The sequence below is a fragment of the Epithele typhae genome, assembly GCF_022376455.1.
Source record: "Epithele typhae strain CBS 203.58 chromosome Unknown BXZ73scaffold_10, whole genome shotgun sequence".
NCBI lineage: Eukaryota > Fungi > Basidiomycota > Agaricomycetes > Polyporales > Epitheliaceae > Epithele > Epithele typhae.
The window spans coordinates 689981-713570 of NW_025954201.1; the positions used below are offsets into that span (position 1 = coordinate 689981).

The 23590-nt window shown below is 61.2% G+C and overlaps 10 protein-coding genes across 10 annotated transcripts; 5 read left to right on the plus strand and 5 right to left on the minus strand.

The window, feature by feature from the left end:
* Positions 1 to 863: 863 nt before the first annotated feature.
* BXZ73DRAFT_75806 (uncharacterized protein) lies at positions 864 to 2446 on the plus strand (the record flags this gene model as incomplete). Its single annotated transcript, XM_048022283.1, has 7 exons — positions 864 to 985; positions 1329 to 1451; positions 1702 to 1802; positions 1835 to 1864; positions 1919 to 1990; positions 2250 to 2269; positions 2375 to 2446. 7 exons carry the CDS (start codon positions 864 to 866, stop codon positions 2444 to 2446), a joined length of 540 nt encoding a protein of 179 aa, XP_047880339.1.
* Positions 2447 to 3528: 1082 nt separating this feature from the next.
* On the plus strand, positions 3529 to 4518 carry BXZ73DRAFT_30806 (cytochrome P450; the record flags this gene model as incomplete). The annotated part of the gene is made up of 4 exons (XM_048017797.1): positions 3529 to 3594; positions 3687 to 3931; positions 3986 to 4075; positions 4137 to 4518. Coding segments are annotated over 4 exons (783 nt in total), but the record flags the coding sequence as incomplete, so codon positions are not given.
* Positions 4519 to 4617: 99 nt separating this feature from the next.
* On the minus strand, positions 4618 to 6803 carry BXZ73DRAFT_88851 (high nitrogen upregulated cytochrome P450 monooxygenase 2; the record flags this gene model as incomplete). The annotated part of the gene is made up of 9 exons (XM_048025097.1): positions 4618 to 5044; positions 5116 to 5205; positions 5261 to 5505; positions 5563 to 5722; positions 5781 to 5879; positions 5940 to 6159; positions 6209 to 6286; positions 6341 to 6683; positions 6747 to 6803. 9 exons carry the CDS (start codon positions 6801 to 6803, stop codon positions 4618 to 4620), a joined length of 1719 nt encoding a protein of 572 aa, XP_047880341.1.
* Positions 6804 to 7789: 986 nt separating this feature from the next.
* BXZ73DRAFT_31024 (uncharacterized protein) lies at positions 7790 to 8492 on the plus strand (the record flags this gene model as incomplete). Its single annotated transcript, XM_048017800.1, has 3 exons — positions 7790 to 7990; positions 8043 to 8331; positions 8386 to 8492. Coding segments are annotated over 3 exons (597 nt in total), but the record flags the coding sequence as incomplete, so codon positions are not given.
* A 1298-nt stretch (positions 8493 to 9790) lies between these two features.
* Positions 9791 to 11061, minus strand: BXZ73DRAFT_99212 (Formamidase; the record flags this gene model as incomplete). Its single annotated transcript, XM_048027939.1, has 7 exons — positions 9791 to 9829; positions 9884 to 9904; positions 9957 to 10084; positions 10143 to 10286; positions 10335 to 10343; positions 10397 to 10424; positions 10480 to 11061. The coding sequence occupies 7 exons, from the start codon at positions 11059 to 11061 to the stop codon at positions 9791 to 9793; spliced, it is 951 nt and encodes a 316-aa protein (XP_047880343.1).
* A 1144-nt stretch (positions 11062 to 12205) lies between these two features.
* Positions 12206 to 12589, plus strand: BXZ73DRAFT_43009 (uncharacterized protein; the record flags this gene model as incomplete). The annotated part of the gene is made up of 1 exon (XM_048019064.1): positions 12206 to 12589. The coding sequence occupies one exon, from the start codon at positions 12206 to 12208 to the stop codon at positions 12587 to 12589; it is 384 nt and encodes a 127-aa protein (XP_047880344.1).
* Positions 12590 to 14132: 1543 nt separating this feature from the next.
* On the plus strand, positions 14133 to 15012 carry BXZ73DRAFT_75810 (uncharacterized protein; the record flags this gene model as incomplete). Its single annotated transcript, XM_048022285.1, has 4 exons — positions 14133 to 14188; positions 14393 to 14482; positions 14530 to 14901; positions 14958 to 15012. 4 exons carry the CDS (start codon positions 14133 to 14135, stop codon positions 15010 to 15012), a joined length of 573 nt encoding a protein of 190 aa, XP_047880345.1.
* A 1795-nt stretch (positions 15013 to 16807) lies between these two features.
* On the minus strand, positions 16808 to 17946 carry BXZ73DRAFT_43210 (uncharacterized protein; the record flags this gene model as incomplete). Its single annotated transcript, XM_048019099.1, has 2 exons — positions 16808 to 17564; positions 17612 to 17946. 2 exons carry the CDS (start codon positions 17944 to 17946, stop codon positions 16808 to 16810), a joined length of 1092 nt encoding a protein of 363 aa, XP_047880346.1.
* Positions 17947 to 18461: 515 nt separating this feature from the next.
* BXZ73DRAFT_43299 (uncharacterized protein) lies at positions 18462 to 18944 on the minus strand (the record flags this gene model as incomplete). Its single annotated transcript, XM_048019117.1, has 1 exon — positions 18462 to 18944. One exon carries the CDS (start codon positions 18942 to 18944, stop codon positions 18462 to 18464), a length of 483 nt encoding a protein of 160 aa, XP_047880347.1.
* A 429-nt stretch (positions 18945 to 19373) lies between these two features.
* BXZ73DRAFT_99214 (uncharacterized protein) lies at positions 19374 to 23563 on the minus strand (the record flags this gene model as incomplete). Its single annotated transcript, XM_048027940.1, has 3 exons — positions 19374 to 21121; positions 21174 to 23483; positions 23536 to 23563. The coding sequence occupies 3 exons, from the start codon at positions 23561 to 23563 to the stop codon at positions 19374 to 19376; spliced, it is 4086 nt and encodes a 1361-aa protein (XP_047880348.1).
* Between the last annotated feature and the right edge of the window lie 27 nt (positions 23564 to 23590).

Genomic DNA, 23590 nt, shown 5'->3' on the forward strand with positions numbered 1-23590 from the left:
GCAAGGACGCAGGGAGCGGAGGGGAGAACGCACCAAAGGAGTTTGGGGCCGCGGGATCTCACCGCGACCCCACGAACAGCCCTGCGCGCGCGCGCGATGACGCCGCTTGGATCACTGTGGGCGCTGGTCGCGTGGGGAGATGCTCCGGAGCGCGTTCCCGGGCGAGCTCGAGGGCGTCGTCGCGCAGGTGAGGTGGGTGATACCTGGGCGAGACGCGGGCAAGGCAGGGGGCGAGACCCGGACGAGGTGGGCGACGCGGGATATGGAAGCGACGCGGGATGACGCAGGCGAGGTGGGCAACGCGCGCGAGGTGGAGGTGACGCGCGCGATGGTGGGTGACAAGGGCGCGATGCGGGCGAGACGGGTGACGCAGGTGAGGCGGACGCGGGCGAGACGGGTGACGCGGGCGATATGCACGAGATGGGCGAAGTGGGTGAGCGATGCGAGCGCGATGAAGACGTGGGCAATGCGGGTAGACGGAAGGGGAAGAGAGGATGTGCAGGAAGAAACAAAAAGCTCACCGGAATAAATAACTACTTCGTGGGCAGCGCCCTTGAGGGAGTCCTTGGGCGAAAAGAGGGAGGCAAGTGCGATGGTGAATGCGTGCTTGTACGCATGGGGCACAAGTGGCTGGCGTGGTCGAAATGGCGGAGGTTGATGCAGAGCAACTGGAAGGTGGTGAGGCAGAAGGGTCAAAGAGGACGAAAAATGGCTAGGAGAAGACGATGAACGAAGACGACGAGACAGTGCTGGCAGCGCTAAGCGCCAGAGTCCGCGCGACGCGTGTCCATTCCCACGCATGACGCGTCGCCGAAAGCACCTCCGCAGGCTCCGGCGGCCAGCACATCGTCCTCATTCCACCCATGTCTCTTCTGATTCACGCTCTTGTCGCCACTTCTCTCTCTTCTTCCTCCATCTTGCTCTCTGGCCGCGCCACTCTCGTCGGCCTCGCCGTCCGCACCTCAGGCCTCTGGTGCCACCGCCCGTAGGTGAGCGTCCTCCAACAGCTCCCTGCGCCCATGGCGGCACTCACGCTCAGCCTCATCAAGACCGCACACAACGCCGCGCTCCCCGTTCTGACGAGCCGGCCTTTCGCGGCATAGCAGCTCACAGCCGCGTTCCGCCTGCCTGCGGGCGTGGCTACGGCCGCGCGCGCGCGAAGGGGTTCCTCCCTCGCGAGCCTCGAGGAGACCTCAACGGAGACGCGGACGAGGGAGGGAGACGTGCTCATGAGCTGGGACGTCAGCTCGGACGAGCAGGGGTAGAACATGACGCAGGGTCGCCAAGGTCGTCTGGTGAGTACCCTGTTCTCTTGGGATTTCGGTGAGAATAATGATCTCACACGCGACCATGGCCATGCGTTCGCGGACTACCTCGTCTGCACCTCTGGAATCCATCAAGGACATGCACGACTACAACGGCAACGTCGCCGGCTGGGTCGCCATGGATCGGTCTGTCCCGCAGTACCTTTGCTTGTCCATGCATGCCACATTCTCACCCACCTCTTCACGCAGATTCAATATCGTCCCTCGTACGAATGCGCCCGACATCCACCGCCCTTGTCCCACACTTAAGCAGGCACGACACGAGCGGGAAGCTCAAGACGATTGACCCCCGCAGCGAGGCCCTCATCGACGAACCGCTGCCGTCGTCTGCCCAATGTGCCTGCATGAATCGTCGCTGACCACGTCAGTCGCGCAGGTACTACGAGTGGCAGACAAAGGGCAAGGAGCGAGTGCCGCGCCTCGCCGAGCGTGCCGATGGGACGCCCCTCCTCGCCGGCTTATGGGACAGCGTCAAAGGTCCGTTGCATCAGTCTTTGCCCGCCTCTCAGGCCCCGGTCCTTACGACAACGCATACAAAAGTACGCACCTGCCCCCTCCGTTCATTGCTCCGTGCTCATACGCTAACCCAATAGAACTCTACACCGGCCACCTCAGGTCGCCCACGCCGCCCATCTCGCCCACATCGCCCGTGTCATGCCCACCTTGTACGCGTTATTCGCGCCTCATCCGCATCGCGCTCGCATCACTCACCTCACCCGCTTCAGGTATCCCGCGCACATCGCCCGCTTTGCCCCCGCGTCACCCGCCTCGTCTGCATCGTCCGCGTCGCCCGAATCGCGCACCTTGCGTACCTCACGCACCTGGTCCACATTGACTGTTTCGCCCCCGACACCGCCGTGTCGACCCCGCATCGCCACCTTCATGTCTCCCTCTCAACCTCGTTGCCTACGTCGTCTGCACTAGTGTCCGTGTCGCTATTCGTTGTATGTACTGTAGTATGATGAATATAACTTCGTTTGCCTCTCCTTTACGCTTGTGTGATTTAAACCTATTGCTGGATACTCTAACACCATCTATCTTTCACCTAGGCATTCTATTCAGCCATCTACCTTGCAGCTATCCAACCATCTACCTCATTGCTAACAGGGCTAGTGATCTAATTAGTTTGGGGGTAAAATAATTAGCACTAGTGATCTATCCGCATCTAGTCAGCTAATTAGCTCTATTTTAGATGACCTAGAGCTAATTAGCTCATTAAGGTTTTCCTGATGGAGGTCCGCGAGCTCGCGGTTGCGGCGCACGCGTTCGGAAGACGTCCGCAAGCCGCGCCGCATCCACGTCCTGGGGCAGGTACCTGTCGGGCACCATCGCGAGCGCGCACTGGGGCGCGAGCGATTCTCCACCGTAGCATATCAGCGTCCCCCCATCCATTGTGTCTGTCCCCTCCTGCGCCTGTCCCATGCACCGCGTGCGCGCGTGGTGCAGAACGGAATGCTCGGTACATAGTACTGCATCATCCACAATGTGCGCAAGCCACTCCCCAGCTCGGCGCAGCTTGCACTCTTCAAACCCCACAACTCTGGGAACGTCGAGACTTGAGTAAGCATCCACACCCATGTTCTCCCAGCTGCTGCCCCGCGTGCTCACCCATGATCATCACACTGCACGCAGGATCGAGTCTGAGTCCACGGATTCCACCATCAGCAGCCGGTCAATCGTCAATCTCGCGATCATCGCAAAGGACGTGCAGGTCTCGCCTGTGAGGGTCGCTTGAAGGCTGTGACCCGCTGTCCTGTTTCGATCTGTCTCCGCCCTCTGCTCTGCCCTGGGTGGATCCACACCAGGGTTCGACTTCAGCAGTGTAGTATGAGTTCAGCCTGGCGACAGGGTGAACGTGCCAGTGGTGATGCTCAGAGCGTGGTGCAGACATGCGTTGCAACGGGAGCTCTGGATCAGACAGCCCATGCGGCCACGAATATTGTGGAAAAGAGCCTCTCTCACGGGCTTCAAGCTTCATGTTGTAGGCCCTGGCCGGACGATACCCTCATCTTCAATCACTGTTTATATCACGTGTGTATGGGGTATGTATTATGGTTATAACCGATTACTTCCATGTACGAGCGGGGCTAATGAGTAATGAGTAGTTAATATCATTATAACCGGTTATAATGAGTAGTTAATGTATTTTGTTCGAGCCTTAATCCCCGTGCTCGTCAAACCTCTGAGCACACTGCACGTGAACTGCGGCGCGCTCACCAAGCAGCGCGTGCACCGTGGCGCCGCCACGCCTGACCTCTTCCACTACCTCGTGCGCCCCCGTCCCCTCTCCCCCGCACGCTCCCATTCTGACGTGTCGACACCGTCGCTCGTTGTCGTCTCTCCCGCGCGCATATCCGGCAGAACCACGACGACAACCCGTCGCGCCCGCCGCCCGCGCAGGAGCAGCTTATCGAGGACGGCATCCTCGCGATGGTCGCGGGCTCGGACACCGTCGCCTCGGCGCTCACCTCGCTCTTCGCCTGCCTCGTCGCGCACCCCGCCGTCTACGCGCGCCTGCAGGCCGAGGTCGACGCGCACTACCCGCGCGACACAGACGCGACGGCGACGCGCGCGCACCGCGACATGGCCTATCTAGGCGCCGCGATGTGAGTGCTTCGTGTAACGACTCCTTGGGCAGCACGGTGTTGACGAACGGACAGAAACGAGACGCTGCGCCTGTTCCCGCCCGTCCCGAGCGGCACGCAGCGCCAGACGGCCCCGGGCGGCCCTGGATTCACTGTGGGAGACAAGTGCGTCCCTGTTGGGTGACTGGATGCGCCCGCGGGCCGCGCTGACGATGATCGTCATCAGGTACATACCTCCCGGGACGGCGCTCTGGGTGCACGTCTGGTCGATGCAACGCGACGCCCGTAGCTTCTCCGAGCCCGCGCGCTTCTGGCCCGAGCGCTGGCTGGTCGACGCGCACGACTCGAAGGCGAGCGGGTTCGTGCACGACGAGGCCGCGTTCAACCCGTTCTCGTACGGGCCGCTCAACTGCGTCGGGAAGGCGCTCGGGCTGCAGGAGATCCGGACGGTGGCGTGCGCGGTGCTGCAGCGGTTCGAGGTCCGGCGGGTGGTGGGCGGCGAGGGCGTGCGAGGGGCGGAGCGGTGGATGGCGGCGTACGAGGGGGAGTACCGGGACCGCTTTGTGAGCGTGCGGGGGAAGGTGCGCGTCGTGCTGGAGGCGCGTTGAGTGGTACATCGTGTTGAACGTGTATCGAGTACAGCATAGAATCAGATCTAATGAGAATGACAACTGTTGCGATTAAACTCGACCTTCGCTGGCGCCCCCTCACTCCCTCCCGCGCCTCGCCTCCAAAACCACCGGCACCGCCGCCCGCGACGTCGTAAAGAAGTCCTTGTATCTTTCCTCGTACGCATGCAGATCAAACACTCCGCCCTCCCGCCCGTCGACCGTGGCCCCCGGCGCGGCGCGCACCTCGAATCGCTGGAGAACGGTGCAGAGCAGGGTGCCCATCTCCTGCACCGCGAGCGCGCGCCCGACGCAGTTCATCGGTCCATACGAGAAGGGCACGAACGCGCCCGCGTTGTGCGTGAACGCCCCCTCGACCTTCGCCGTGCCCGCGGAGTCGAGGTCGGGGTCAGCAGCAAGGAGCCAGCGCTCGGGCCAGAAGCCGTTCGGGTGCGGGCGGAAGTTGCGCGGGTCGCGGTGGAGGGACCAGGTGTGAACCCAGACGTTCGTGCCCGGGGGAACGTACCTACGTTCGGGTCAGCTACGTGCAGAAGACCGGTGCGGAGGTAGCGAGCAGTCGCAAAGAGGAAAACTTACATCGAGCTGAACGTGGAGCCCTGCCCGTCCGCGGGCTCCATGCGCTGCGTGCCTCCAGGGACGGGAGGGAACAGGCGTAGGCCCTCGTTACTGAGGGAAACATATCAGCCCACGTCCAGATGCGATCGTGGCGGGTGCGACTTACATGACGGCGTTGAGGTACGGCATTTCCTTGTGGTGGCGCGAGTCCGCTGGGTCCGCGCCTGGTGGGTAGAACCGATCGACCTCCTGTTGCAGCCGTACATACACCTCAGGATGGGCTAGTAGGCACGCGAACGTGCTCGTCGTCGCGGATGCTGTCGTGTCCGCCCCGGCAACGATCGCGAGGACGCCGTCATCGATGAGTTGTGATGCAGGGGCTTGAGGGCGTGACGGGTCGTCTTCCCCGCTCTGCAACGACCGACGGGGGAGTGAGATGTGCAGAAGAAGATGAGCGACCAGACTTACGAGGTAGTGGAAGAGGTCGAGTTTGGATGCGCCACGCTTCACGCGTGCGGCGGTGAATTCCGCGCAACGGTTGATGAGGAGAGCGACGGGTTTGCTGGCGGCCGGAACGTACCCCAGCAGGATACCGAGCCAAGGGAGACGGCCCAAGAACGTCGCCATCCTACGGGACGGCCACGCATAAGAGGCGAGATATGCAGAGCAAGAGAGTGGACACATACCGTGAGTGCGCATCCAAAACCGCCCAGAAGTTGTCCTTCCCTTGCCCACTGAGAAGCTCGGACCCTCCGCCGAATGCCATGTCTGTCATGAAGTCGTAGCTATATGATCGCGAGCGTTGGTTGGGTTGGGTGCGCAAGTACGGAGACGAAGATACGCACGCGAAGAAATCGATCCATTCGCCCAACTGCACCACACCCTTCTGCTCCTCCAGGGCGCTCCGCATCTGGCTTGCTCGCTGCGCGATGAGCGCGTCGTACTCCTTCACCGCGGCGGGCGCGAAGCCTCGCAACCACGGACGGCGGCGGCGGGCGTGTTCCTCAATGTCGCTGACGGCGACGAGCATCCGTGGCTCGTACTGAAGCATGCGTCCGTGGAAGTCTGCGCATATAGTTAGTGAAGTGCGCGGTTTTAGACGCGGGGGACGTACGGGGGCCCTTGGGAAGACCTGAGCTTCCGAGGATCTCAGGAACCAGAGACGGATCGCGGACCGAAAGCTCGTTGGGGCCTGCAGCGTGTGAGCACGATGGGCGCGCGCAGGCTGGGGGATCTGAGGACGAACCTGTGCGGACGACGTCGCCGTAGCGGTCATGGAGGGACTTGATATACTTGTGTTGGTCGCCGCTGGTGCTCACGACTGCCATCCAGAACATGGAGACCCTGGCTGGGATGGGACCCGGGTAACGGGCGAGGGGGTGAAACGGACTGAGGCGGTAGATGACGATGGAGACGACAAGGGTGGAGATGTAAAGCGGAAATACGAGAAGGAAGGTGTGGACGAGAGTACGGGTGCATTGGGGGTTGAGGATGATGGCGACAGAGATGGTTGTGGGAGCGAGAAGCAGGCAGGATGCATGATGGAGAGGAGTGCGAGGCTCGTATCGTCGAAGGACTTGGTGCGCAAGCTAGACGTAGGAGGGCAGTGAGAAGGCGAATGAATCGACTCGGGCGATAAACGTGATGCTCACCAGGGCGACGACGCCCACGAGAGAGACAATCTCGCGCGTCGAGGGCGAGGGAGTCATGAGGAGAGAGAGCTTCGGAGGACGGCAGTTGGACGGCTTGTTTATGAGCTAGGACGCCGAGTGACAGGGAGCAGGGAACATCAAAGGAGGCGAGCTCGAGTCGCTCCCGCCGTCCTATCACCCTCTCCTCAGCTGATAACGAGAGCATTGTGTGGTCAAAGTGGGGGCTAGCAGGACAGGGTGAGAACATGGTGGACGTCTGGAGGGGAAGGGAGGGATATCGGCTCGGTCCGAGTGAGCCCGGGATTCACGGACGGAGTGCGAAGATGAGCGCATCTCCGACGCTGTCACGGGAAACTCCGCCGCGCTCTTGCCACTTCCCGTCTCCTCCCCAGACGCGTTACGCACCCGCCAATCTTCGCCGCCCGGTCAACGCTCTGTCCGGCGCAGGGAACATGATCTGATCCACTAGCTTGATTTCCGCCTCCAATCCCGCACTCTCTCTGCCCCCCATGCCGGCAACTCAGGCGGGCTGTCGTCCATCCCAGGCTTTCCCGACGCACCACCTCGCCATCTTTACGCTCTCTTCCATGCTCTGCCAACACATTTGGACCGTCCCCGGTGTCGCCGCTTAGTCTACCGAAGCCCGCATCAGTCCTCTGCCCGCCCGAACAGTGGCTGCGTCTCTTTGCACTCGACTTTGGATCCTTCTCCCGCCCGATGGTTATAAGTATGCCCTCGTCCCCGCCCCCTCCCGTCCCCGCCTGCACCCGTATCCCAGCATGCGCTCGCAGATGATCATGTTCCCCGTCTCCTGCTCCTCTCCGCCCCCGCTCTCACCCTTGTCCGCGCCCGCCCCCCGCCCGCCAGTTCGCCGCCCCTCCCCAATCGTCCCGTTCCGCCAGCCCTCTGTCGACTCCGACCTCGTTCTCCCAGCACTCGACTCCGCACATCCGCCCTGGCACTCCCCCTTCTCGCCAGCCCTCCCCTCGCCCTCCTCCACTCTTTTCTCCTCCCCGTCCCTCACCGGTGGCACCTTGAAATCCGAAGCAATCCCCGCCCATTGGACCGCGTCTTACTCAGGCTCCCGCGGCTCCTTCGCCCGCAGCCTCTTCCACATCCTCTGCGCCATCAGCGTCGGCCACACCAGCCTCGACCGCAAGTGGGTCGCGACCACCGCCGGCGGCGACGTCTTCGCCCGCGACCGCGAGTCCCTCATCAACCGCATCACCACCCTCACCGTCGTCGTCCGTCGTCCGCCTCCTCTCCTTATCCACGCTCACCTACCCACTCACACAGGCAGGCCTGCTCCTCACCTCCGCCGCCGCGCTCGTCACCACCCCTCCACCCTCGCCCGCGATCCTCGACTACACCGCGCGCGGGCCCTGCATCGCCCTCTGGGCCTCCTTCGGCATCCTCCTCGGCGGCATCATCGTCGCCTCCGCCGACCTGTACGTGCTCGCGACGTGCGACGCCCGCTTCATGGCCGACGTCCTCATGGCGACCCGCGCCCGCGTCGTCTGCTCCCTCACCCTCCTCGCCTACCCGTTCTTCTCCATCGGCGGCGGCGCGCTCCTCAGCGTTTGCGGTCCGTGCTTCTCGTCTCTAATGGCCGCCGAAATGGTACTGAAGAAAAATTTAGCGTTGTTGGTCGCCGCGTGGAACTCGCCCGACCCGGTCATCCGCGTCGGATGCGTCTTTCTTTTCGCAGTGCCCGTCACGATGCTCCTTGTCTTCGTCGCCGCCGCGCACGGGCCGCCCGCGAGCGTGAAGGCGCGGCGGAAGGCAACACTGGAGTCGGAGCGTGCGGCGTGTGCTGTCTGACCTCTTCCGCTGTGGAGCCCTCTATGACACATGTCTATAATCCAGTGTATGATTGTTTAATAGGTACTGTATGCACGACCCGCCTGCGGTCTACTGGGTTTCTGGTCCCCGTTTGGCGGAGCGCAAAGCGCGAGGCACGGGCTGTGCTGGCGGCGACTCGTGAAGCAGCTGCCTCGGTCGTGTAGGAGGTAGTTAGTAGCTAACGGCACCAACTTGACAGCAAACCTTTTCCGGCGATGCTCGCCTTCAGCGCTCAGCGATCCTTCCTCCGCTTCATCTTCACCGTCCGACGTCCGGCCTTTTTCTTCGTCTCCTTCGGACACCGGCTCGGCGGCCAGAAGCTCCGCGTCAACGTCCACCTCGACAGACTACGCCCATGTCCGCGGGTGGCGCGAAGGGACGCCTGTGAATACCGCGAGGCGGATTGAGCAGGCTCACGCAGTCCTGAAGCATCCCCATGATGCGGAGGCGGGATCGCGCGGGCGCCCAGCTGCGTATCCACGAGGCGAACGATCGCCGCCGGAGACCAGGCCCGCATGAGATCCTTGGCGAGCGTGTGGAGCTCGGGGTCGGGCGCAAGTGTGCGGGAAAATGGTCGTTGAGGGCGATGAGGCGTCGGAAAATGAGTTGGTTAGGGCGATTTTCGGGTTTGCCGTACAAGATGTGGAGGACAGGTGAGTGCGTGTGCAATATCCACAAGCTTGCGCGACGTATGATCTGCGGAGTAGAGTTTCGGTGGAGGACCGGGAGCAGGAATGAGAGAAGCAACATCCGGTGCGCAGGTTGTTATCCAAACTCGGGTCTCGTGAGTGTCTGAGCAAGATAGAAAAACGCTCAGTATTCGAAATGACGTGTTGATGGCCTTCCGTGGTGGATGAAAGTAGAAGCAAAGGCATTTCTAACGTCGCCAAAGTCCCGTGCGAGGCATGCGAGACAAGCTACTGAGAGGTCCGTTCGGGTGATGATATTGTATACGCTGGCAATCAAAGCGGAAGAGAGCAGAGGCTGGGCGGGCTCGTTTGCCCTGGCGATCAAATACAAAGACAGACATGGATGTCGGTAGATATGGGACAAATATGCATACCCCAAAACAAAACATCCCTACTTCCACCTCCCTTCTTCTCGGTCGAATGCGTCTTCCACCTCTCGTTCGGCCTCCGTCAGGTGATAGAACTTCTCCCAAACTGGAACGTCACCCTCGCGTATGATCCATCGGCAACGAACTACTTCGTGAACAACGATTTGGGCATCATCATCCCGATCTATGCGTACGCCTTAGCCTGTGTATCTCATATTGAATGTTCAACTTCACTTACAACATAGTTCGGCATATCGACCTACGTGAGTCGTTTAAGCGCGCGTCGGTGTCAGTGTATATAGTAAACTCACGACTTCGTGCATGCGCAGGTCTCCAGCGACGCTGCAGAGCATGTACGCATCCGCGGGAGCGAGGCCGTGCTCTGCTCCGAGGAACGCGATCATATGACGCACTGCCGACCGAGTCGCCTCGCGGATGTCTGCCGTACACCGTACGATGATAAGTGGAGGTTTGCAAGCAAGAAACAAGGGACGAACCGGAGTCGACGCCAGTCGTGCAGTAGAACTCCTCCGTGCTCGCATGCGGGGAGGTCGTGTGGAAGTGAGGTGTCTTAACATACGGCTTGTCCTTGACGACCGTCAGGCGGACGGTGACCTTCATCGGGGTTTCGATAGCGGTACCTGCACCAAGATGAGCGCATGCACACACGTAGACGAGCATCTACGCACCACAGACCTCTAAAAACGAGGCTCAAACTCAGCGAAGGGTATATACGGCGCATATAGCTTACCGCCATCGCCCTGGGCCGCATGCCCGTCCTGCGCACCCATCTGGTGAGAGGCGAAAATAACGCAAGATGGAGTGAAGACTCACCCCGATAGAGAACAACGCGCCATCGACCTCCACAGGCAAGAACAGCGTCGACCCCGCAGACAGATGCCGCGTATCAACGTTCCCGCCCGTCGCATACGGCGGGATCGTCGAGTGCGCCCCGTCCATCCCCGGCGCGACCCCCATCTCCCCCGCAAACGGCCGCAGCGGCACCCTGATCCCCTTCTGCTCGTCGAACCACGCATACCCGTAACCCGCCTGCCCCTCCGTGCGGTTCAGCGTCCACAGCTTGAGCGCGGCAGCCGGGAACTCGTCCGCGAGCAGCCCGAAACCAGGGATCAGGGCCGTCCAGCCCCACTCGGCCGTCTCGACGGAGAGGACGTCGACGCGGAGGGTGTCGCCTGGGCGTGCGCCGGCGACGTGCACGGGGCCGTTGACTTGGTCGAGCTGAGAGAAGACGAGGGACGCGAGGGCGTCTACAGTCGCGGCGGGGGTGATCTGACCGTTGGAGGCGTCGAGGCAGTCGAACGAGACGGTGTCCCCGGACTCGATGTGGATAGCGGGGGGGATGCTGTTGTCCCAGGCGAGGTGACACTGGGCGCGCTTCACGGCGTGGATGGACATCGCAGACTACTGTGTTGCTGGCTGAGTGGTGGTCTAGCACAAGAGATCGTCGTGCGATAAGGAGGGCGGACCATGGGGACTAGCAGCGATGGGTGAGAACGCTAGGACGATCTCGTTCAGCCCGTCCTCCCGGAGACCTTCCCGCCGTAGTCACGCGCCCCGTGAGCGTGATGAAACGCGTTTGTCACGGCGCCCTGACGCGCTCGAAAATCCGTGACCGCGTCGCGAGCGCTTCGGTCCTTCATCACGAAACGCGCCCGGACCAGAACGACAGATGTTCGTGCCAGGCCATGTGCAGTCTGTGGAGATCATCCCTTTCTTTGTCGAACGGACAGTGTCAATTTATGACAGAAAATCGTCATGGTAGAACGGGACCGAGCATCCCAGACGGGGGTCATGAGCAGTGACGAACATTTGTAAGGGGATAAACGATAGGACATTATCATGGCTGGGCTTGGAACAGTTCTAGAGTTATCATTTGTATGTGGGAGATAGAACGGAGCCGGTCATCCACCCGGGTCGGGCTGAGCAGGGCCGGTCGTTCACTCGGGCCAAGATGAACGGGGCAGATCATCTGCAGGGGACACCATGTTCGACGATGAACATGTTCTGTGAGAGTGACGATCTGGCCTGATCGTTCTTGGGTGTATAGATGATCTGAGACGGGGTGTGCAGTGATCAATGCTGAGGTACGATATGACCATGGCTAGTTCGTGGCACAGGGATGAGATGAACATGAGCTCACTTCAAAATGATCATTTCCGGGTGGTGCAATGACCTGAAAAGACCGATTCAGATGTGCTGAAATGTTTCGCTGCTGCCGGTCGACCACAAACACCCATATATGCGCAAAATCCGGTATTATTCAGGTCTATAAAGCATGGGAGGTACAATATGGATGCGAACGAGCGAGAGACAGATGATAACAGTGACAGGGCGACAGCAGCAGGGTTATTCCAACTGAGGCAGGGAAATCTAATGGGTGTGACTGTGTGCTATGAACTTCAGATACGACAACAAGGGAGACTGTAGCAGACAGAAACACGGGTGAGCCGCACCTGTGCCTCACCCACACCCGCTCCGGATGGCGATGGCTTCGAACGACGACGCCACGCGCACCGCCGGGTAGTTCATGAGCAACTCGATGGCAGGGCGAGTCCACCCCGGAGCGCAGCGACACCCAACGAATCTCGATCCGACGGCAGAGTTCGTCGCGCGCGTGACACGCTGGTGGAACGACCCCACCGGACGACATGTGCAGCGCTCGTGGAAGCCGGCCGGGCAGAGCGACGAGGACGAGGTGGAGCCGGCCCATGCCCGTGTGGTTTTTCACAGTAGGTTGATTGGGACGCTGATGACGGCGTTGCTCGGGAGCCGGAAGGTGCGCGCGGGCAGGGGCGCCATGCTCGTAGGCCGGTGCTTCAACGTATCGATCCTGGTTTTCGAGCTGAACGGGTGGGAAAAGGGCGCATTGGTGAGCGATACGGACACAACACATCTCGACAGGGAGAGAAATGGTGACTCATAACAATCTCATACCGCCATCATTACAGCGAAGGCGGCCTCTGGATCAGCACCCATGACATCGTCGCGTGCCTCCGTAACGGGCGAGAAGATCTTTCTGTTGTCACTCGTCAGCTCACAGGCGGAAAGATCACATTAGCAAACCGGCACATACTGGGAAGACATCGCAGTACTGGAACATTGTGTTGCCTTTCATGGCGGTGACAGCGACGCTGAACGACGTTGTGCAGTAATTCGGAATGCAAGAGATAAAGTATTACTCACCATACTTCCAGGTCTCTGCCATACTCGACGATGGCTCGGTGATGTGCGGGGCAACCCGGGGGTCGCGCTAAGGGTTGAAAGTCGTCGATGGCAAAAGGGTGGCTTGAGCGAGGGTATTGATGGGGAGATGCGGCGGTAAGAGGCAAGGGGGATTAGTGCGAAAGAGCACGGGGCTGGGAGTGTGAAACGGCGGAGCGCGAGTGCAGATCTTGGGTGACAGGCGGTGCGCGCGAGGATGAGGCGAGACCGTGCGATGAGGATGTTGATGCGGACCTATGGGCACGGTAGGCCGTCGAACCGCGGCGTGGTGAAAGACATGCGCGATAGCGACTTCGAGGGTACGGAGGGCGGCGCCGGTGAGCGCCGGAGGCTGGAAGTCCGGGTCGTCTGAGTTGCGCGCATCTTTACATAGCATGTGCACGGACGTAGTTAGATGGATGCGATAGGAAGGGGGGAAGAGGGGGAAGACGCCAAAGAAAAAATGAAAGGCGTACACGAAGAAACCGACGAATTATGATGTCGCTTCAATGCGAGTCGTGTTGCCGTTGGTATGAGTCCGTTTGGGCGTGTGGCCGGAAGCAGGCAGCCGCACAATCGGCGGTGCGCATTTCAGGCCGAGGTGCCTTGCGTGCGTGAGGTGCTAGTCATGATGGTGGTATAGAGGGAGGATGGGGATGGAGAGGAATCAATTCAAAGCTGTGAATGGGTCGTCAGCGGTGGAGAGTATCGTGAGGCTGAGGTACTGTACAGTGGCAGATTTAAGGTTGAAACTCCCCCAGAACGTGCTTGGCATTTCGTTGAGGACGGGGATAAGAAGTGCAGCTATTGGCGTATAGAACGAACGTTGACATGAGATGAAGGAGAAAGCGGGGCTGGCTAAGCGCGCACGCCAGTCCGTGTCGCGTCGCGTCGCGTCGCGCGTGGGGGCAGGCGCTAGTCATTCTGAACGGCTCCTCTCCGACTCGCACTCTCACCCTCCACACCGTGTGTATATGCAGTATCCGAAGCCTAAGCGAGCAAGCCAGATCGTGTGCGTCACATGGAAAGTGGCATATGGACCTCGCAGACGAGCTGCATACACAGAAGAGGATGATTGGCCGCAGACCGGTGAGTCTTGCGTTTTGGGAGACGTCTCGTGAGGATATCGATGGTTGCATGCCCTTGGGTGGCCTCGGCAACACCGGCAATTATGCGCCCACAGTCCTTCAGAAAGGGCAGGAGTTGTGTCTCTACAGTATGCTGACCCATTGCTCTCGGTTACTAGCTTCTCGGCTACATCTCTCATGGCGAAGCTTGAACAAGTCCCGGGCCATTTTTCAAAGGAGGCTGGGAGTGATTGGTGCGTCTTCCTGGTGCTCGTGGCTCGCCATCCTCCTCAATCTTAAACTCTGTGCTTCGAATAGTTCGTGGTCTCCCGTGTCCGACACCCTTCCTCCCTCGACACGCCCGTGCCTTTCATATATCCACAACAATACGCGGGATAGTGGTTCATCGCGGCCCCCAATCGCGGTCGTGTCCATCGCACCACGTGGGTTCTCAACAGGCTCGCGATCGCTGCCACTTCCTCCGCGAGTGTGAAGGAGCACGAGGTTGGGCGCGGTATGGCCCAGAGTTCCGCTACGTCGAGTCCCCCGTGTGCTCTCCTCTCGCGGTGACCCCGGCCCACCGACATTATCGCAGGGCCCGGGTTTACACGTCCCCGGGCACGCGCATGCGCCGGCCGCGCTGCCCTGCGATTCGCCCCATGCGTGCGGGAAGGGCAAGCCTCTGCAAGCCTGCTATCGCGCGGCCGCAGCACCAGAGCCAGAAGCCGGCGTTTCTTGTGCCTTTCGAGGTGTTCTATGATGCGCTCACGTACGCGCGTACGCTCAAGGGCTGGCCGCGCGAACCGCCGCAGAAGTCCGCTGCGCTCACGCAGGCGCCGCAGCGCCAGCAGGAGCACGTCGACGAGCTCGTCGCCGCCATGGTCGAGCGCTGGCTGGGCCCTTCCCTGCCACTGATTCAGATCTTCTGCTGTTCCACGCCCTCTGTCTCTCATAATCACACCCTCAGGTATTCGTTCACGCATGTTCTCTCGCCCTGTTCTGCCGGTTTTGTCTGCACTTCAGTCCTTGTCTCGGTCAACCTCAGCTCGTTGAAGCCTCTTCTGCATCTCATAGATGAATCCACGCGCGAGCATGCTGCTTGTAGTAGCACTTGCAATCATAAACTGTAATGCGTAATTGCAAGTACGACATCGACCAGGTTTTGGTCGCATCAAGAGTCCGTGTGAAATGCCTCATCCATTGGTGAAAGGATTGGGGGCCATTCTAGAGTAGAAGAGCGAAGATGTAGGCACAGAGAAGAGGAATCCGTCTTGAAGCACCAGGCAGGCACTGCGACGCGCATTAGATCACGTGGTATCTGGTACTTCCCGGTCACTGGGGCTTGATCAGCAGCTGATCGTCAAATGGTCGTTTACTGATCATCTAATGTTCTGCACTCAGTGTACCCGTGATCATTTGCACATTGACAGATCTAATAATTGTCAGGTAGATTACAAAATGATTGAAAATTTTCAGCTCAAGACAATAGTTGATCACATTTCGTCTACCAGACGAACCATGATCATGCGTAATATCGATGACGAAAACAGTTCATGCCGTGATCAACAGGCGCTTTGGAGATCGTGCCCGTTCTATCTCGCGCGCGTTTCGTGATGTTCCTCTGTCTATCGACGAGAACAGTAGGAAAGCGTCGAAAGCGTGATGCTTTCTCGCGGGGTTAGCTACAAGCCAGGTGAGTCGGCAGGACGTTCATGGGGCTGAGTACCACTTGGAAATACAGAGGAAAGCGTGATATTTCTGACGGGGCCGCACGTCAGCGCTTCATCATTCGTTCGGCGATGAGGTTGCTTGTCCGAGTCTGACAGAACCGCTGAGAGTCAGCGAGAAGCCAGCAGCTGAATCACGAGAACGCACCGCGGAATTTGCTTGCGGCCACTCGATTCTCTCCTCTTCAGTCTCTCTCTCGCCTTCGTCCTCGCTGCCATGTTGAGAATGTTTAGACGGGGGTAGCCGGTGCTAGATCTAAGAGACGGCGACTGATCTGATCTGTGGCAGAGCGCGATAGGGATGATGACGAAGGGGACCAGAGACGATGACGTCCATACGTGTGGTATCGTCGAGAGTCGAATGCGCATATCGCCCACCGTCGCCGAAGCGCTGAGGCCTGAGGGCCGCACCCCGCCTATCGATCGTATGAGACGCGGGGGTAACGCAAGAAGCGGCTGAGACCCACCCCAACCGTAGAGACTGTTTGCCGCGGATCGAGCCCATCATATCGCCTGCGAATGACTCCAACTTTCTCCTCATCGAACAGCATGACCCCGTACAGCGAGGTCGGCGACGCGAGCGTCGTGAGGTGGGGGGTGGTCGTGCGTGCAGGAAAAGTGGGTCGTGAGGCCTTGAGGAGGCGTGGAGGGTGTCGATGAGATGTTTGCTACGCCAAGAGACGATGAGGCGGAACTCGGGTTCGCGGTAGACGACGCGGAACTCGCGCAGGCGGGGACAACTGGTGGTCGCTTCCAGGAGGCGGTGCGTATTTTACATCAAGGAGTGCGTCAATTGATGGTGAAAGGGGAGAGAACGAGGGTAGCAGCGTGCGCGTGGGGTCATCCAGAATGGATGAACGACGGAGAGTGATGTTGCGGAAAGGCGTAACTGGGACCTGGTTCGCCATTGGCGAGAGAAAGTTGCTGAGGGTAGAAAGATTTGAGATGAAGCTGATGATGATGTCGCACGGCTCAGGTGGAAGCTTGCAAGACATCGTGATAAGAGGGTCCTTCGGCGCTCGCGAGGTGGGCGGACGGCACCGAACAATACCAGCCACTCGATGCCAATTACACACAAGCACGAATGCCGGTGGCAGTGGAACAGTAGTATACATGAAAGAAACGCGCACCAGTCCATTAATGTGCTTATCGTTTACTTGGCTTTTCGCCTGCCGTCTTCTCCGCTTTCAACACATCCGCCATCTGTTCTTTTCCCTTGTCCGGACTTTCCTCATCGATGACGCCCCGCAGCTCTCCCCATATCTTCATCCTGTATTCCCGCTCCCGCCGCCTCAACTCCTTAACGCAGAACTCGCAGATCTTGTACTTGTCCCCCGCCAGCCCCTCGATTTCGTCCCGCAGCGCCCGACTAAGCGGGTCCCCATGCACCGCCGCCTGCCGGAAGTCCTTTTCCGCGCGCTCGAGCGCGGCACCACAGGAGTGGAAGAGTCCCGCCTTCGGGGCGCCGTCGTACACAGCTGAGTGCGCGGCGACGGCGTGCCGGATGAGGGATGTGTGCAGCGTGAGAACCTCCTCTGCGACGCCGGCGTGGTCTCCGAGCTTCTCGAGCGTCCCGTCCGCGCGCCAGGTGCCGCGGAACAGCAGCGCGGGTGGGACTTGGGCGGCGAGGTAGAGCGCGGTCGGGAGCATCGCGACCGCTGGGCTGGTGGGAGGGAGGGAGCGGAAGAGGATGACGGCCTCGATCGCATTCTGGGGTGAGAACGAGGGCGAAGATGGCGCGCGGAGGGCCTCGTGTTCATCCCACTCGTCCAGGGTGGAGGGGAAGAACGTTCGGAGCCGCTCGAAGGATTGGTCGAGTACAGAGGAGATCGTGTACTTGTGCGCCAGGCGTGTGGCGGAAGCAAGATCGCTGAACGTCGTCGGCCTGTGGGCTTTTGTGTACCTGACAGGGGTCAAAACAGCGGAGTAAGAGAGGAACGGGAAGCTCACTCGAAACCCTCGTACAGTATGCGTAGCAAATGCTCAAAATCGTGTGAAGAGTCGGAAACGCGCAACTCAACACCCGTCCGGTTGGCCCTCCTCGCCTCCTTGATTAACCTGCGAAACTCCCTAGATCGATGACCTAGGATGCCCTCGTTGACGCGGAACGAGCTGTTCTGGGCAATGACGACGACGTTCCCGTCTTCGAACCAGATCCGACCTGGCGTTTCCGTGGCGGAGGAGCATGCTGTGGACTCCGATGAGACACTGCTAGTGCCTGTGACTGAATGAGGATACGCGGAGACGGGGGAGGATGACAACGCACGCGAGGCCTTGCGTACCATGGTGAACGCGGGGCACGGAAGGACGAGGGTCAAGGCCTACCGCAGCACAATCCCCTCTACTCCACCGAACTCTAAGTGCCCTCCCCACGGGGGCGTGCAGCCCGGGCCCAGGAGCGCGCAACTTATCCGCGGTTGTCGGAGCATATTCAAGAGGCGACGAGAGCCAGCGAAGCGAGCAGACGGAGGTCTACATGTCTTGGAACATAGGTCCACGAGCTTCACGACGCCGATATCCGTCGACACGGCTTCGACAGGCGTGCATCTCCTTGCTGGCGATATTGGCAAAGACGGCGAGACGTTGACATCTCTTCGTACATTCGCTGACGCGCACGCCGCACTCCTGTCGTACACGATGCGGAGTCGAGCAAGCCTGTTCATAATGCACCAGTCTCATAGCACGACAAAGCGCAGTCCAAGCCATTAACAGCTACCTGTCGCACTCGTGAGCCCGCCGCAGAACAAGAGCAGAAACGCCAGCACACACCATAAAGTACTCTCCCGCCCGCCTTCTCTGCTCACCTCCCCTTCTTCCCCTTCCCCTTCTTCTGCTTCTCCTCCCTCGCCAGCTCCCCCGCGCTCACACCCCCTGCCGCCGCGGCGTCCTCCATCCACGACAAGTCCGGGCGCTGACCGCCGCCCATACCGAGCTCCGCGAACTTGCGCGAGAACCGCCCGAGCCGGCCCGTCTCCTCGTCCTCCTCCGCGTCCTGCCCGACAAACCGGAGCGCGTTCCAGACCGGGTGGTTCGTCGTGTCGCGTGTGAGCCGGAGCGCGGCGCGCGGCGACGACGTGTGGTGCACGATCGTCGAGCCGTCGACGCGCACGAGCCGCTGCGGGAACACGGGCACGAACGGGTTCGGGAGCTTGCGTGCGCGCCGCTTCCAGACGTGCGTGCGCCCGTAGGTGGGTGTGGTCGACGCGAGCCGAATGGTGGTGTGCGCCACGGTGAGGTGGGGCGAGCGGGCGAAGGGGCTCGGGAGTGTGGAAAGCAGGCTCATTTTGAGTGGAGCAGAGGGGATCGCGCCTCGATGCAGATGACAGAAGATACGGCCGGTGAGCAGACGAGCAGGCGGGCCGCTGGGACGGCGGTGGTGGTGGTGGACGGAGAAGAGAGCTAAAAGCGCCCACGGCCGCGGCGTCATTCTCGCCAGGCTCGTGACGTGTCGCGCGACGACCACCAACTTGGCCAGGTTCGCGCATCCAGACAGCGTTCTCCCACAGTCTGAGGTCGTAATGAATGGATTATATTGGTCGTAAGCACATGAAATAGTAAATGCGTAGATGAGATGCGTCGTACGAGCACATGACGAACGTGATAGCGTAGCGAAAGCAGCACATGTCAAACAACAAAACAAGCAGAGCACAACGAGCGACAGCGAACGGAGAACGACGAACGCAATGCAGACGTATGTACACAACGCCCCAGCCTACGCCGGGCTCACGCCCACCCCGCTCCCGAGGAGCGCCTCGAGCTCCGCGATACACTCCGCACACCGCACGTGTACCTCCTTCGCGTTCTCCAGCAGCGGCTTGATGTTCTCCGGAGCCATCGCCAGCTTGATGTCTACCGCAGGCAGTACGCTCGTGCTCACGTCTGGGCTCGCCCCCGGGCCCCGAGGCTGCGGCGGCGCGGACCGCACAGAGCCCGAGTAGTCCTTCGTCTTCTTCCCCCGTGAAGATGATGGTCGCGGCGACGGACTTGGGGCAGACTGTCGATTCTTCGTCCGCGACAGCGCGCGGGGCGCATGGCCCCCTGCGCCTTCGTCGCCTGTGTCAACTTCGCGAACGTCCGAGAGTTTGATAGACCGTTGGTACGCTTGAAGAGTCGACGGGGGGATCGCTGACGCGGGCTTCTTTGGTGACTCGCCCCCACCTCCGCTCGTGGTGGGGCTGAAGAGCGACGACAACGACGCCTCGGGGAGCGCGCGGTGCGACGACGCGGACCCACCCCCAAATAAGTAAGGCGACTTGCCCTTCTTTCCGCGAACTGTTGCCGTCCCGTCCACGGAGAGACCGAAAGAGCGAGCAGCGTGGTCGAGTTCCGAGGCCGAGTCAATGTGATCCCAGTCCTCGCCGAGGCTGGTCCCACTCATCGTCATCCCTCCGCCAGACGTGGTCGTGGAAGACAGATCGTCGACGGACGGACCGGTCGCTGGTGTTGGCGACTTCGACTTCTGTCCGAGACGGAAGATGCTGGCGAGCGACGGCCGCCGCGGGGACGCCTTGTGCGAGAGCGCGGAGGTGGTCGCGTATGGCGAGTTCGGATGGACGTCGCGGGGGAGCGAGGCGGGGCCTGTGCTCGTCTTCGCCCGTCGCCGGTGGATGACGGATTGTGGCCTCGTCTCGCGCGGAAGGTTGAGTGACGAGTCCGTACTTGCCGAGACTGACGTTGACGAGGAGGGTGTGAGGCGAGGCATCACGATCCCTTGACCTTGTGTCTTCTTCAGCGAGCGGAGCATGTCCCGGATGTGCCGCATCCCGAGGCGACTCGTCCGACGCTTCTTCGACGGCGATGGCTGGCCCGTGCCGCCCGCAGACTCTTCGCTGGGTAAGGTGATGGTACTATTCATCGCGTCGCCCCACCGCCAGTTGCGGTTGATATCCTCTTCCGGGATGTTCGGCTCCATCGTCATCGTCATCGACGGGTCGGGGTTGTTGAGCATCTCACGGAGGAGGTGGAGTTGACGCTGAGAGAGATCATGACGCCCGGTTGAGGCGCGCCATTGCGAAGGAGGACTGGCGAGTGGAGGCGAAACGCCCTGCGGCGTCCCGGGGAGAGATGGTTTCGACTCGTCGCCTCCGAGCGTGATGGCGCGTTCGCGGCCCTTCTTGCCCTCTGGAATGGAAGGGACTGCAGGGACGGAGTGGCTGGATGGAGGAGGGGAGGTTTGAGGTTGCGTGGGCGCGCCTCCGCCGAGATCGATCAGCAGCTCCGCGCACTCCCATGAGAGGCGATACTTGGCTTCGAGCAGCAGGAACGCGGTGTTGAGCTGACTGCGAGACATCGCGTGGACCGCTGTTGGGCTGGTGTATGAGCGGAGGCGCGAAGAGGGACGCGGGAAGTGATGCATGGGGCTAGGAGACACTGGACGGGACTGTGACTCGGTAGCTTCATGGCATATGGCGCGCACTTGGCCGGCAAGCAGCGTGTAGGTGAGCTGCAACTGCTTGAGCTCTGCACGAGGAGGATGAGCGCAAGAACGGACAAAAAGGATCGCGAGACTCACGATCTACGCTCGTCGCGAAGTCTCGCACCATGCTAAGGTCTCTTCGCAATCCAACCTGAGCTTGACTGATCCGCGCTGGGATCTTGAGGTCGCCGAGCGAGTTCCGTCGCGGGAACGCGGAGTTAATCGGCGTCTCGGTCGTCTTCGGTGGTTGCGCTGTGCGACCGAGGGACGCGGTTTGGACGGGAGAAGTCGATGGCCGCGTGCGTGTGGGAGAAGGGAGTGGGGAGGGGATGGAAGGGAGCGCCGTCTCCTGCGAGGTCGACGACAAGGCTTGTGATGACCGCGGGTTGAGCGTGGGGTGCGAGCGCGATGGCTCAATCGAACGTTCGACGGACATTCGCGTCGGAGTGGCTTCGAGCGGGCGGGGAACCTTGCGTTCGCCCGGTCTATGTGGGGGCGATGGGGGCTGCAGTTCGATGGGTGGCAAGAGGGGAACGTCGATCGACGACCGGATTGTACGCGATGGTGGCCGGGGCGTGCTCTGGTCCTGCGTCTCAGAGTCATGAATGATCGCCGCGGCGAGCAACGCGGGTTTCGTAGCCTCCGCCGCGATGCTCTTGTTGCGCTTGTGCTTACCCCCAAGACTGATACGGCGGATGTTCCCCATGAACCGTCTTCCGCCCTTCGATTCCCCATCCGGATGGCCGTTGTTCGACCGCTCGACAGAAACCTCCCGGGAGACGTCGCGACCTGAAGTCGTCGAACTCTTCTTGGTGCGCCGGACGTCCTCAACGCTCGCGGATGCGGATCGTCCTTTCGAGCTGGCGCGACTGCTGGGCGTAACCGGTCGTCGAGGAGGGCGGTTCTCAGAGTACGAAACGTGGCGCGGGTTGCTCGGCGGCTTGTGAGGCCAGCCTGAACCCGAATTTGACGAGGAGTTTGACACAGAGACCTGCATCGACTGCGGCCGTTTGGGAGTGCCTCCAAAGAGCGCGGAATCTGGGGCCTTGCTCCCGTCGACGGCGGCTTCGAGATCGGCGGGGAGCGCAGAGGAGCTGTCGCCGTAGTGCCCGCGCATCTTGCCCTTGCGGTCGATGGAGGACGGGGAGCCGGGCGGTTCCCGCTCACGGCCGCGCTCGACGCCCATGAGGTGGAGGAGCCTTTCGACGCTCTTCTCGTGCTTCAGCGCCGACTCGCGTCCCGGTGACGAACCTGGCCCCTGACCGCTGCCACCACCGCGAAAAAACCAGCCCTTGGCGCCACCGTGCCCGGGGGAGCTCGACGCCATGAAGCTCGTCGGGCGCGAGCCGCCGCTGTCGGTGTTTGTGCCGCGTTCGCGCGACGACGGTCCTTCGTTGCGCTCCCGGAGCGCGATATCCGAGGGCCCGTTGCTGACACGCTTCTTGCGCGCGCTCCACTTCTTGCCAACGGAGCCGATACGAGAGAGAAGCGGGGTGCGGGTCGTCGACGTATTCCCGACGTCTTGCGGAGGGTCGTCGGGCGGGATGGGGGGCGGCTCGCGACGCCTTCCATTGGTCTCGGGAGTGACGGGGCGGGCTTGCTCTACAAGCTCGGCGCGGTCGTCGAGCTCGAATATGCCCTCCTCTTCCAACTGGTGCGGAGGTCGAGACTTCTTCCGCAGCCGGCGGCGCTCACGGTGAGGAGGACTGGGTGGGAGGAGGGCGAGCCGGGCGGCTATAGCGGAGTTCCCGGAGACGGTGGGTCGAAGTGCCAAGTGGGCGGTGGATGAGTAAGAATAGCCGGCGGAGGACTCGCGGCCGTTGGAGGAAACGGGGACGGAGAAAACGGAGGCGGTGGGGGAGCGCGGGAAGGGAGACGGGAGTGGGGGCACGGGGGGGACGTCGCTGGAGAGGATGAAGGGCACACCTGCGACGCGGCGCGAGGTCACCGTCCGGTCGTCCTCCCGATCCGCAAAGCCGTAGTCCTCCTCTTCGTCGGACCAGGATTGTCGCTTTCGAGGGGTGCGCTTCCGAGGGGATGGGCCCTTGTCGGACTTGTCCTCGAATTCGTCGTCCCAGTTCTCGATGGGGGAGCCGGAGCCGTTCACGCGTGTGGCTGGCGGGGGGCGGGTGCCGCGACGAGAGGGACCGGGGGAGTCGGCATCCTGGAAATCGTCGTCCCAATTCTCAGTGTGCTGGAGGCGGCGCAAAGGAGTGGAGGGACCGGGTTCAGCCCAGTTGTGGAGGGTGTTCTGTGTTTCGCGGAGGGGAGTCGTGGGCGGAGAGGGCATCGCGTTCGTCGGGGTTGCTGGGTTTCGCATGTCGTCGTCTTTATCGTGATGGAGCGCGCGCTGTGCTGCTGCGCCGGCGTGGAACTCGAAGTCCTCGTCCCAGTTCTCTGCCGGATCTGCAAGGAGGGTGAATGAGATGCGCATATAGCGAGGCGAGACGCGACGGACCTGGCTGCTTTGGTACAACAACGCTCATGGGGGATGCGGGAGATGGGGTCGATGG